We start from the raw sequence: 13,989 nt of genomic DNA on the forward strand, positions 1-13,989 counted from the left end.
GGAGTCGTGATCCTGTAGACAATAACAGTAGTCAACAATGTACCACAATGTAGGCCTATACGTGAATATAAAAAACTATTTGGTCACATACCAACTCATAAAAAAAAGAATGCCATGAAATCATGCATATCCTATCGTTGTAAACAGAAGTAATAAATACGTAAATAAATAAATTAAAAACACCCCAAAATACTTGTATAAAAAGGTCAATGCATGTCTATGCTCTAATTGAGTTCAATGCTCTCCCTGACTTTTCTGGTTAAATGCCTAGGTCAGGTCCTACAGTTGTACCATATCCCTATGGACTCTTTTTAAAAACCTGGTTTAATTTCTTGTATGTTTTCGTTCATCTTTTTTAAGTATTTACAGTTGAATTTTTATTCAGTCCTTGTAGATAGAAGTAAAAGTCCTATAAAATATGCAAACCTATGTACAGAGGAAAACAGAGCAACAAAAACATTTACAGTATATTCATCGCTTTATGTATATATTTATAGATATTTATATTGAAACTTCTGTTTGTTTCTCATTGTTTTTTAACCACTGTTCTCTCAATTTATATGTAAACAGTTGCAGCTGAAAGTTAGAGCTTGTGAAAAAGCTGCTCAATTCCAGTCATTCCTCTGCCTTCATTCGCTCGATTAGAAAGCATTGGGATAGGTCTAAGAAAACACTAATAGCTCTATAGCCTATTTGAAAGGCTAAGGGAGTTTCCATGATATTGCTGACACCTATCCAGTACTCTCACGTCTTGGAGTTCGGTTGAAACTAAGCAGAGAGAGGGGAGCAAGCAGGGAAATAAGACAAAACAGAACAAAATGGTGAGTAAGGGATGAATTTCAAAGGGAAAGTGTACATGAAAGGAGGGAGAGTGCGCTGAGTAAAAGCTGGTATGGAGAGAAGTGAAGGCCTCTTTTTAAAGGAGAGGGGAGACACATTGAAGTGACTTAGGATTCAAATCCTAACTTGAGATACTCATAAAACTTTGAATTTCAAGTAAATCATAAATTGATTGATGCCAATGTGAACATCTCAAGAGCTCAAGATAGGGTTGACCCTTGATAAATAATGGGGAGAGGTGTTTTGGAAACACTTGACTTGACAAACCCAGCGAAATATGGATGTGTCAAGGAGAGTTTTAGGCCTGTTTGCATCGGGGGGGGGGGGGGGGGGGGGTGAGATGGACCTTGTTGCAGGGGTGTAGTAGAGGCTAGTTGCATGTAAACACAGTTTTGATATGATGTTTAGCAGTTATGCACCTAGTGCGCTAAATTAACACTGTTAGCATTGGCGTTGGGATCTGCCTGGCGGTCTCGACCAGCGTTCAGTGTTTACCCACCTTTTATTTACCACTACATCCTTGTCTGTTAGGAAAGGTTAGATGCAGGCACTGGAATGGTGTGGCGAGAAACAGTTACAGAGCTCCTTACAACAATGGCTGAATTGGCGCTGGCTGTTTACATTCAAAACACTTCCTGGTTTCTTTGTGTACAGTAGAAAAACCACTTCTCTAGGTCTGCAATTTGTTTTAACATCATGAAACTTCACCAATAAGTTACAACCTACAATTCGCAATGTCAGGCATTTAACCTCTGTTATCATCAATTTAATTTAGACCAAACCTAATGGAACCCAGCCTCAAGGTTTCTTATACTTGCACAGCATTTCCAATCACTCCCTTTAGTTAGTACCTGTTCTAGCGGAGAGTACATAATGCCCACTTTGATAGAAAGTGTATTAACAAATAAACATCACAATTAGTCTGTGATTGTCCGAGTACTTAATGCTAGTCCAAGTAGTTCATGGTACTTTATGGATGTTTGAGAGGACATTGATAGTCTTAACATCTGAACGATTTGTTAGCTTTGACATGCTTTACTGCTAAAGCTCTCTATGGAGATGTAAAATGACATGACTGATGTGACTGCAGTATTGACATCATCATAGTGCGTTGGCTGCTTGCAGTAGTGTTATGAGTAGGGTTGCAAAATTCCCTGGTTTTCCAGAAATCCTGTTTGGAGGATTCTGGATTTCCTGCTTATTCCCTCCTTATTCCAGGAATCCTCCAACCGGGATTTCTGGAAAACTAGGACATTTATTGAAAGTTCCAAGAATTTTGCAACCCTAGTTTTGAGAGCACAGTGCTTGATGGCAGATTCTGCAGGTGACAAGGCACACCTGTGGTGACAGCCCATACGCTATATGCACTTACTTACTGAATGCAATTAAGAGAGCAAAAAGGTCATGGTATTCATTTATTTTGGTTCAAGTTTCAAAGAGCACACTTAGTTTGTACATGTTAAGTTTGTGTAGTGTACTGTGAAGTTAAAAAGATAGGTTTGGAATCGAGTCGAAGATGTTTGTCCTTTACCTCTAATATTAATTTAGCCTGATTTCTCTTTGAGCCTGCTACTGAGAAGTGGCTTTTTTGCATTTTCAAATACTATGTACACCTAAATATGTGAATCTTCACACCAGTGGAGGCTGCTGAGGGGAGGACAGCTCATAATAATGGCTGGAACGGAGGAATGAAATGGCATCAAACACATGGAAACCATGTGTTTGATGTATTTGATACCATTCCACTGATTCCGCTCCAGCCATTACCACGAGCTCATCCTCCCCAATTAAGGTGCCACCATCCTCCTGTGCTTCACACATATATTTAGGAATACTTGTGTATCAGCATATATAGTAGAGAGAGGAATGACTGCAGTTTTGAGAGCTGCCAGATTTGCGCCTCTCCCTAAGCAGAGCAGTGTTTCAAACTAAAATCTACAAAAAAATGACAGCTCAACATAGTCAATAGCCGTTCTATATACAGACACACATACATAAAATATGTGCATATAAATACATATATTATTTGATTAATATCTTTATCCATATATACTGTATATATGTGTGTACATACATACATACATACATACATACATACATACATACATACATACATACATACATACATACATACATACATACATACATACATATATATATTATATATATATATATATATACATACATATACATATATGAGAATACATTAGCTTTAATGTGTGTTATACATATACAGTACCAGTCAAAAGTTTGGACACACCTGTAGTAACCAAAAAAGTGTTAAACAAATCTAAATATGTTTTATATTTTAGATTCTTCAAAGTAGCCACCCTTTTCCTTGATGACAGCTTTGCACAATCTTGGCATTCTCAACGAGCTCCATGAGGAATGCTTTTCCAACTGTCTTGAATGAGTTCCCACATATGCTGAGCACTTGTTGTCTGCTTTTCTTTCACAGTTCACTCAGTTGGGTTGAGGTCGGGTGATTGTGGAGGCCAGATCATCTGATGCAGCACTCCATTCTCCTTCTTGGTCAAATAGCCCTTACAAAGCCTGGAGGTGTGTTTTCGGTCATTGTCCTGTTGAAAAACAAATGATAGTCCCACTAAGCGAAAACCAGATGGGATGGCATATCGCTGCAGAAGCTGTGGTAGCCATGCTGGTTAAGTGTGCATGGAATTCTAAATAAATTACTGACAGTGTCACCAGCAAAGCACCCCCAAACCATCACACCTCATCCATGCTTCACGGTGGAAACCACACATGCGGAGATCATCCGTTCAACTACTCTATGTCTCACAAAGACATGGCGGTTGGAACCAGAAATCAGACCAAAGGACAGATTTCCACCGGTCTAATGTCCATTGCTCGTGTTTCTTGGCCCAAGCCAGTCTCTTCTTCTTATTGGTGTCCTTTAGTAGTGGTTTCTTTGCAGCAATTCGACCATGAAGGCCTGATTCACGCACTCTTCTCTGAACAGTTGATGTTGAGAAGTGTCTGTTCCTTTAACTCTGTGAAGCATTTATTTGGGCTGCAATCTGAGGTGCAATTAACTCTAATGAACTTATCCTCACTTTCCTGTGGCGGTCCTCATGAGAGCCAGTTTCATTATAGCGCGTGATGGTTTTTGCGTCTGCACTTGAAGAAACTTTCAAAGTTCTTGACATTTCCCGGATTGACTGACCTTCATGTCTTAAAGTAATGATGGACTTTCGTTTCTCTTTGCTTATTTGAGCTGTTCTTGCCATAATATGAACTTGGTCTTTTACCAAATAGGGCTATCTTCTGTATACCACCCCTACCTTGTCACAACACACAACTGATTGGCTCAAACGCATTAAGAAGGAATGAAATTCCACAAAGGAACTTTTAACAAGGCACACCAGTTAATTGAAATGTATTCCAGGTGACTACCTCATGAAGCTAGTTGAGAGAATGCCAAGACACTGCAAAGCTGTCATCAAGGCAAAGGGTGGCTACTTTGAAGAATCTCAAATATAACATATATTTTGATTTGTTTAACACTTTTTTGGTTACTTCTTGATTCCATATGTGTTATTTCATAGTTGTAATGCCTTCACTATTATTCTACAATGTAGAAAATAGTAAGAATAAAGAAAAACCCTATAATGAGTAGGTGTGTCCGTACTTTTGACTGGTACTGTATATGTACTGCAAATATTAGTTCATATATTTCAAAACATTATTATGTTGTTTTAACTATGAGGTTAGGATTTCATGTTAGAAAAGGTAAGGCTGCAATATGGAACAAACCTTCCCATGCACTCTCCATTTCATCCCCCAAGAGAAAATGAGAAGGGGGAAAAAATTTACATTTTGAATAGTTAATTGTAAACTAGTGAAGTGAGCAACCCCATCGGTCATCGGAAATAGTTTTGGCTGTATTCAAAAAGCATATCAGCAATATATATATATATGTATACATGTATTTGTGTGTGTGTGTGTGTATATATATACACACTCTGTACACCTTTTAAGTGCAACTCTTTAATTGGTTAACAGCGATTTAAAAGAGATGCAGTGGTCTGAGTATATTAATAGAGCTACAAGTCCTCAGCAATAAAAATGTTTGGTCTTTTGGTCCCTAAAACAACTAAGGAATGACAGGTAAGACTCCCTGGAGACCGTTGCTCTGGCTCTCCTTGCCAACGGTGTCCCCTGGAAACAGACAGGCACTCCAAGCTAAAGATGAAATATCGCTTTCCCTACAAAGTTCTCTTTCTTCCGAGAAACATTTTTTCGTTTGTTTCTAGTCCTGTAAAATTGTTCTTTAAAAAGTTTTTCCCCATACCCAAACACATTTACATAGAGATATCCTATGGCATTCCCCCATAAAGTATTTTTCAAAGTTTGTTTAATTCTTGGAACTCTTATCATCCGTTTCCTCCATCTCTGTTCCGTGTTTTTTTTTTAAATAATACCTCACTTGTGGTCCTGTAAGGTAGCTGTCGTTCAGGTGTGGTTAGGTAGAGAGAAAGAGAGGAGGGGAGGCGATAAAGACAGTCGGAGCCTTGGAGCTACCCAGGCTTGCAGGAGTTTTCTCTGAGGTCCAAAAGGTACATCCAACAGAATTTTCTGTTACTTGGTCATCTATTTGTTCATGTTCAGCCCAGTATCTGATCCAGTTTCATACCATCCTCAAAGAATACCTGTGTCCCGGTGATCCTTCAGTTCAATGGCGTTGTTCATGTAATCAACATATGTTCCAGCTCAACAAAAACCTGGAAAATTAAGAATACGGTCCTTTACTCATTGCTAACAGCAAAATCAGATCTATGCATAGTCACTTTAATAACTCTACCCACATATTACCTCAACTAACCGGTTCCCCTGCACATTGACTCTGTACCGGTACCGCCCTGTATATAGTCTCGCTATTGTTATTTTACTGCTGCCCATTAATTACTTGTTACTTTTATTTCTTATTCTTATCTGTATTTTTTTGTTTTTTTTTAAACTGCATTGTTGGTTAGGGGCTCGTAAGTAAGCATTTCACTGTAAGGTCTACACCTGTTGTATTCGGCGCATGCGACTAATACGATTTAATTAGAGATTGCTCTGTATGCCCCAGCAAAACATGTTTTCACAGTCAAATAAAATATATTCTAATTTGTTTGAACTGTATATATGTAATTAAATAAATTAAAATGTACTATATATATCAACAAATATTATATACTGTATATGCTAATAAATGTAAATATACATATGTTAAATATTCTATGCCTTCAGAAAGTATTCATACCCTTGACTTTTTCCTCTCTATCAATTTGGTTGTTGATCGTTTTTATTTTCAAGTCTTGCCATAGATTTTCAAGACGATTTTCAGTTAAAACTGCAACTAGACCACTCAGGAACATTCAATGTCATCTTGGTAAGCAACTGCATTGTATATTTGGCCATTTTAAGTTTTAGGTTATTGTCCTGCTGAAAGGTGAATTTGTCTCCCAGTGTCTGTTGAAAAGCAGACTGAACCAGGTTTTCCTCTAAGATTTTGCCTGTGCTTAGCTCCATTCTGTTTATTTTTTATCCTGAAAAACTCCCCAGTCCTTAATGATTGCAAGCATACCCATAACATGATGCAGCCACCACTATGCTTGAAAATATGGAGTGGTACTCAGTAATGTGTTGTTTTGGTTTTTCCCCAAACATAATACTTTGTATTCAGGAGATAAAGGTCATTTCTTCGCCACCTTTTTTGCAGTTTTACTTGAGTGCCTTATTGCAAACAGGATGCATGTTTTGGAATTATTTTATTCTGCACAGGCTACCTTTTTTTTACTCTGTCAATTAGGTTAGTATTGTGAAATAACTGCAATGTTGTTGGTCAATCCTAAGTTTTCTATCACAGACAAACTAACTGTTTTAAAATCACCATTGGCCTCATGGTGAAATCCCTGAGCAGTTTCCTTCCTCTCCGGCAACTGAGTTAGTAAAGACACCTGTATCTTTGTAGTGACTGGATATATTGATACAGCATCCAAAGCATGATTAATATCTTCACCTTGCTCAAAGGGATATTAAATGTCTGCTTTTTTATTTTTACCCATCTACCAATAGCTGAACTTTGGGAGGAAAACCTCCCTGTTCTTTGAGGTTGAATCTGTGTTTGAAATTCACTGCTCGACTGAGGGACCTTACAGATAATTGTATGTGTAGGGTACAGAGATGAGGTAGTCATTCATAAATCATGTTAAATACTATTATTGCATACAGTGTGAGTCCTTGCAACTTATTATGTGACTTGTTAAGCACATTTGTATTATTGAACTCATTTAGGCTTGACATAACAAAGGGAAGACACCTGAAACCCCACTTCCGGAGACACCTGAAACCCCACCTCTTTAATGAATACCTGGGATAGGATAAAGTAATCCTTCAGGCTGTAACACAATAAATTCAGGCTGTAACACAAAACTTGTAAAAAGTCAAGGGGTGTGAATACTTTCTGAAGGCACTGTATTATATAATTTAGGGAGTCTAATTGCGGGCGACTGCTCTCACCTGTGTTTCCCTGTGTGCAGCATCTGCCTTATCCCCCAGGGCAGGGGTGGCTAGGAGTGGCTAGTAGGGGCGGTTGGCGTCCTTCGGCCTCTTGAGCTGCACCTTGAGTCTCTTCATGCCGATCTGAAAGCCGTTCATTGACTGGATGGCAGCCTGGGCACTACCTGGGTTGTCGAAGCTCACAAATCCTGGGGGATGGGTCGCAGAAAGAGAGATGGAGAGACCAGAAGATGGAAATATATATAGCGAGAGAGAGAGAGAGAAGAGGGACGGAGTTAGATAAGTGCAAGACCAAAGAAAGGACCGTATGAGTGACAGTTGGAGATTTATGAAAGGGTAGCATGAGATGGAAAGAAAGAAGGAAGACGGAATACAGGATTTTTATTTCACCTTTATTTAACCAGGTAGGCAAGTTGAGAACAAGTTCTCATTTACAATTGCGACCTGGCCAAGATAAAGCAAAGCAGTTTGACACATACAACAGCACAGAGTTACACATGGAGTAAAAACAAACATACAGTCAATAATACAGTAGAAACATAAGTCTATATACAATGTGAGCAAATGAGATGAGATAAGGGAGGTAAAGGCAAAAAGGCCGTGGTGGCAAAGTAAATACAACATAGCAAGTAAAACACTGGAATAGTAGATTTGTAGTAGAAGAAAGTGCAAAGTAGAATAGAAATAATGGGGTGCAAAGGAGCAAAACAAATAAATAAATACAGTTGTTTGGGCTAAATTATAGATGGGCTATGTACAGGTGCAGTGATCTGACAGCTGGTGCTTAAAGCTAGTGAGGGAGATAAGTGTTTCCAGTTTCAGAGATTTTTGTAGGATGAGGGGAGTGGTCAGATCAAAGTTACTTCAGATTTCAAGTCGATTTCTTCATTTTGCCACATTTGTAACACACACATACATTAACTTGAATGAATACTGTATTTCATCATACAATAATCAATATAGCACATTTCCTGCCATAGCCATTCAGATTATCAGAATAAAATTTTAACAAATCTCAGTTTACAACAATTTAAAAACACGCGGTATCACTTCATTTGCAATTCTCTCACAATACCATTGTGTGGACTTAACATATAATGCATGTTAAAGTTACTATACATTAGACACAGTTTGACACAACATCAAATAATCATTAACAAGCCTAACGGCATGCAATAGAAAGGTCACTCAACTCAAGGGTAGTAACCATAGAATTAGAACATATAGAACAGACATCACTCGTCGAAACGGCACTTTAGTTTTTATTGGCAATATTTATGACTCAATCAGCAAAACAACATCACCTCAGTGCAAGAATAAATATCTATTTAATTCTGCCTCTGTTAAAAGGCCCATGAAAATGATTCATAGACTATGTTAACCTAAATAATACTATGTCCATTCCAGATGTTGTAAATCTATGGTGGAGACTACTCAATGAATGTGTTTCGCTAGTCCTGTCATGGGTATCACCATAGAGGGAGTGTTTAAGGGGTAACACTGCTAGAACTCCACGTCATTTAACTGTCATAAACCTGTCATTAGCATATAACAGCTGTTATAAGCAGTCATGATACGTCTGTTTATGCTGCAATACATTCCTGGTAGTGTTCAGTGATATGCCAACTAACCATGGCAGTAACACTTCCTATGGATACCCTCTTCATAATGCATTGTATTGCATTATGCATACCTCATACAGTATGGCATTAGAAATGTGTTTATAAGGTATTATGAAGAGGATATTCATAGAAAGTGTTATGACCATGGCTGGTTTCTCAGCTTGTTGACGCGTTATTATTAAACGCGCTGTTATTAAAGCCATGTCATGTATCATATGTTGTCATAACCTGACATAAACCATTATGACAACTTATAACATCTGCTCTGTCATACTAATGAGAGTAAGGATCGCTTTATGATGCAGAGTTACAGGTGTTTCCTACCCCTAAATCCATTGCATTTACAGTGTCATGAGAAAGTATTTGTCCCCTTTCTGATGTTCTCTATTTTTGATATTATTGACACTGAATGTTATCAGATCTTCAACCAAAACCTAATATTAGATAAAGAGAACCTGAGTGAACAAATAACACAAAAATGTGATACATATTTAATTTATTTAATTAAAGTTATGCAACACCTAATGCCCCTATGTGGAAAAAGTAATTGCCATCTTACACTCTTTAATTGGTTGTGCCACCTTTAGCTTCAATGACTGCAACCAAATGCTTCCTGTAGTTATTGATCAGTTCCTCACATCGCTGTGGATGAATTTTGTCCCACTCTTCCATGCAGAACTGCTTTAACTCAGCGACATTTGTGGGTTTTCGAGCAAATATTCTGCTCGTTTCAGGTTCTGCCACAACATCTCAATCGGGTTTAGGTCTGGACTTTGACTAGGCCATTGCAAAATTTGAAATGTGATGCTTTTCAGCCATGCTGATGTAGACTTGCTTGTGTGTTTTGGATCATTGTCTTGCTGCAGGTCCCAGCTGCGCTTCAGCTTTAGCTCATGTATGGCCTGACATTCTCCTGTAGAATTCTGATACAGAGCATAATTCATGGTTCCTTCAACGATAGCAAGTCGTCCACGTCCTAAGGCTGTAAATATCCCTAAACCATCACACTACCACCACCATGCTAGGTCGTTGGTATGAGGTTCTTACTGTGGAATGCAGTGTTTGGTTTTCGCCAGAGATAACGGGACCCATGTCATCCAAAAAGTTGATTAAATAAATGGCAGAAATCACATTTTTGTGTTATTCGTTCACTCACGTTTCCTTTATCTAATATAAGGTTTTTTGCTGAAGAGCTGATAACATTCAGTGTCAAAAATATGAAAAAATAGAAAAAAACAGAAAGGGGGCAAATACTTTTTCAGGGCACTGTATCTGTAACAGAAGACCCGCAAGACAAATTCACTCCTGCATTTTCAAGCAACTATATAATTTACAATTTCTCTTTTCAATGTTTTCTAAAAAGAATGTGAAAGAAGAATAATAATAATAAGGATAATAATGAAGAATAAATCATCTTTACAGGTGTTTTATCATTTTTACCCACCAAAGCATTTACTTTGGTTTGTCGCCCGATCCACAAACACTTTGGAGGAGATGACATTACCGAAAGGCAGGAACATCTGCATCAGCTCGCCATCCCCAAACTCCTGAGGGAGGTGGTAGATGAACAGGTTACAGCCCTCCGGCCCTGCACACAGAGAGAGAGAGCAAGGATGGGATGGGGGAGAGAAAGAAGTGGGAGAGGAGAGGGGGAAAGAGAGGAGGGGAGAGAAAGGAAAGGAGAGACGGGGGTGGAATCAGGGAGAGAAAGGAGAGGAGAGGGGTTGGGGCAGGGGAGAGAGAGGAAAGGGGTGGGATGGAAGAGGGGGATGGGGTGGGAGAGAGAGGGGGGTTATAGCAAAGGAGTGAGAGAGGTGGTGGTATAAAGGGGGGAAGGCAAGGGAGATCGAAATGGAACAGAATATAAACATGTTTTTCGGACCGATCAACATGATGATGCAGCTAAACTGATACATAATATGATATCAGAAAGACTATGTAGAACAAGTTCTGGTCTCAGATGATGCCCCATAGGGGGCTCTGGTCAAAAGTAGTGCACTATAAAGGGAATAGGGTGCCATTTGGGATGCAAAATGATTCCCATATGTTTCATCTACACTCCACAGGGTGGAGCCAGAGTCCCAAGCCAGTGTCATCCAGCACACAGGTCAATGAGTTCTCCCTCCACATGGGCTGATTATAGCAAATCTACCGTTATGCATCTCTCTCACTTGCTTTCTCTGGCTTTCTTCCAGGACAAAAGAAAACACAGAACATTGGCTGTTTCCCAAAGTATCTACATGTTAAATCGCCGGTGCTGCTGGTGACAAAGAAAGACAAAGAAAGGAAGCTATTGAGGTGCACCCCTCATGTAACATTGAGGCAGACTGCATGGAAGTGCTATGAAAGGGACAGTTGATTTGCTAGTAGTGTATGAGCCTGGAGACAAGTAAAAAATACCAGCCACTTTAACACTTAGTTTGATCAGATTGGCATAGACCAGGGTTGGTGTGTGTGTGTGTGCCTCACCTTCTCTCTGCTGTTGTGGGATGATGGGAGGAGGCTGGGGAAAGGCCTGGCTGATCTGGCCATATGCAGCAGGGTAGGCTGCTAAGACACACACATACACAAGCAGATCAGATAACACTCAAAGGCTGGAGAGCCGAGCGCACACACCTACACACCCACTCACACACACTCACGCCATGCACAGAAATATTTATACACACACAAATGTATTTGATAAGACGCTAAGACTGTTTTTACACACACACCTACATATCAGATTATGCATACACACACACCATGTGAGAGTGACATACCTGCATACTGCTGGACTCCTGTGTAAGCCTGCTGTAGGTGATCTGCTGCAGTGGGACTCTGAGCTGTTGAGTCGAAGAGAAGGAGGGAGAGAGTGAAAGGACAAGAAGAGTAGGAAAAAACAGTAAGGATGGGAAGAGGCAATGAAAAAGGAGGGAAAGCGACAGAGAGGGAGATATGAAGTGGTTAGAGAAGGAGATATGAAACGGTTAGAGAGGGAGATGAGGGAGATATGAAGCGGTTAGAGAGGGAGATATGAAATTGTTAGAGAGGGAGATATGAAGCGGTTAGAGAGGGAGATATGAAATGGTTAGAGAGGGAGATATGAAATGGTTAGAGAGGGAGATATGAAGCGGTTAGAGAGGGAGATATGTGAAACGGTTAGAGAGGGAGATATGAAGGAGTCACTGTGTGCTGTGTTTGAGCGTGAATGGCAATTTAACTTAATCTCTCCTGTCTCTCACCATTTTCTCTCAAACAACTGGGCAAAAGGACACAGAATGGGACTGGCTATATTTCCACACATACAGACACCAATTTGAACAGTTTTAATAACCAGATTGACCACTATAACACGCCAAGATTAATGTAGATCCACCCCCTTCGCACAAAAACTCCTGGCACTATAGGCATTCTTGTGTGGTGCACATTTTTTGGACCAAAGCATGTTACAGACACACAGCGAATTGGAAATATTACACCTAAATAATAACCAACACCAATACCATGCCACTACACACACTCATCAGAACCACACTGTCACACACATGCATGTAAACACACCCACATTTCCACCATGAAGCACCACACATGCACATACTGACACACACACACACACACACACACACACACACACACACACACACACACACACACACACACACACACACACACACACACACACACACACACACACACACACACACACACACACACACACACACACACACACACACACACACACACACACACACACACACACACACACACACACACGGGGGAGAAAGGCTTGAAGATGGGGTGAATGGGTACCTTCAGAGAGAGAAGAGAGGAAACAGCCACCCTGAACTCCAAAACAACTCCGCTGAGCCAAACTGTTTTTCTCAGAGTCCTCTCTAAAAACCACCTCCTGCAACACTGGAAAGAGATTGGAGAAAAAAGCATTTCCTCCACTATTCACAAAACCAAGGACATTAACGCACATACTGGCTAACATTGGAACATGATGCAAGCGCATACTGTACATCAGAAACCTTTATAACCTTTTATAAACACCTTTCTTACCATTCATAACACAGCTGTTTGTTTCTTTGTCCTTTTGTAAGATGACTACAATAACCTGTTTTTCAATACGGCCAGCCCCCCTGAAAAGAATCCAACATCATGCCCCTCTGAAAGGACGGTAAATGTTTGAGGCAAAATAGACCTGCTGCACAAGTTACCCTCAGTCACAGATTTGCACCACAGCCACATCATCATTACACGTGAGAACCGTGTAAAAACTTAAATTAAACGCAGTCTCAAAAAGCCACATGTCCCTTCTAATAGCCGGGCAATGGCACACATTTCAGGAAAATAAACAGCTGTTTCAAATAAACGGCGTGTCTAAATGAATTGTTTACATGATTTTATGTTTGATTTGTTACATTAAATATTTCAGTAATGACTCCAAAAAATTATGTAAATTATATATTTTTATCGCCAGTAAGAAACGTCTAGCCATTGGCTGCTAACAGTTGAGAACTGCTAGCTAATAGTGATGTGCAGCTTGCGAATGATAAGCTATTTTTTAATAACTATTTTTACTGACTCAAGAGTCATGAATTGGTGACTCGTTAATTTTTGTTGTTCATTTGACCTGTGCTAGTGCTGGCCACAATGAGTCCTACAGCAGTATTAATACACACTTCTCAAGCTCAGCGACTCCAGAGACGTGCTCAGAGTCCAACCATGAACTATCTGTCATTTGAGCGCAGGAAAATAGATCATGAGCATAAATAAGAAAAATACACTTTTAGAACTGATAATTGATCACATGGTGGAAAAATGTATGCAATTAATAGATTTTTGAATGTTATGATGCACACAGCTTTTTAGAACCAAAACATACACAGCTTCTGCTCAACAAACTCGAGAACAAATCGTTTGCGGGGCTGCAGTTCGCAAACGGCATTCTGTTTATCACCCTCGTGGCAGTCAAGCAAGGCATTCCGCCAAGAGTCGTTTGCAATCTAGTCTAGTT

The 13,989-nt window shown here is 39.6% G+C and overlaps 2 protein-coding genes across 11 annotated transcripts in view; one reads left to right on the top strand and one right to left on the bottom strand.

Annotated features, from left to right (window-relative positions):
* The window catches only part of LOC115150377 (protein hinderin), a 28,889-nt gene extending 25,554 nt beyond the window's left edge, over positions 1-3,335 (top strand). Inside the window, exon 12 of the mRNA XM_029693599.1 lies at positions 3,299-3,335. The gene's annotated coding sequence lies outside the window, so the exon portion shown is untranslated. The remainder of the gene's footprint in view (positions 1-3,298) is intronic.
* A 1,116-nt stretch (positions 3,336-4,451) lies between these two features.
* Positions 4,452-13,989, bottom strand: part of LOC115150378 (CUGBP Elav-like family member 4) — a 135,995-nt gene continuing 126,457 nt past the window's right edge. For 5 of the 10 annotated variants that reach the window (XM_029693605.1, XM_029693602.1, XM_029693604.1 and 2 more), the window contains 6 exons: positions 12,780-12,884; positions 11,750-11,812; positions 11,457-11,537; positions 10,432-10,575; positions 7,366-7,553; positions 4,452-5,582 (listed from right to left, as the gene is read on the bottom strand). In XM_029693605.1, the coding sequence (XP_029549465.1) occupies positions 7,426-7,553; positions 10,432-10,575; positions 11,457-11,537; positions 11,750-11,812; positions 12,780-12,884 (521 nt within the window). In that variant the 3' untranslated portion in view covers positions 4,452-5,582; positions 7,366-7,425. The remainder of the gene's footprint in view (positions 5,583-7,365; positions 7,554-10,431; positions 10,576-11,456; positions 11,538-11,749; positions 11,813-12,779; positions 12,885-13,989) is intronic. The other 5 variants (XM_029693612.1, XM_029693611.1, XM_029693607.1 and 2 more) reach the window with 2 other exon arrangements.

This window comes from Salmo trutta, chromosome 16 (assembly GCF_901001165.1).
Source record: "Salmo trutta chromosome 16, fSalTru1.1, whole genome shotgun sequence".
NCBI classification, from domain to species: Eukaryota; Metazoa; Chordata; class Actinopteri; order Salmoniformes; family Salmonidae; genus Salmo; species Salmo trutta.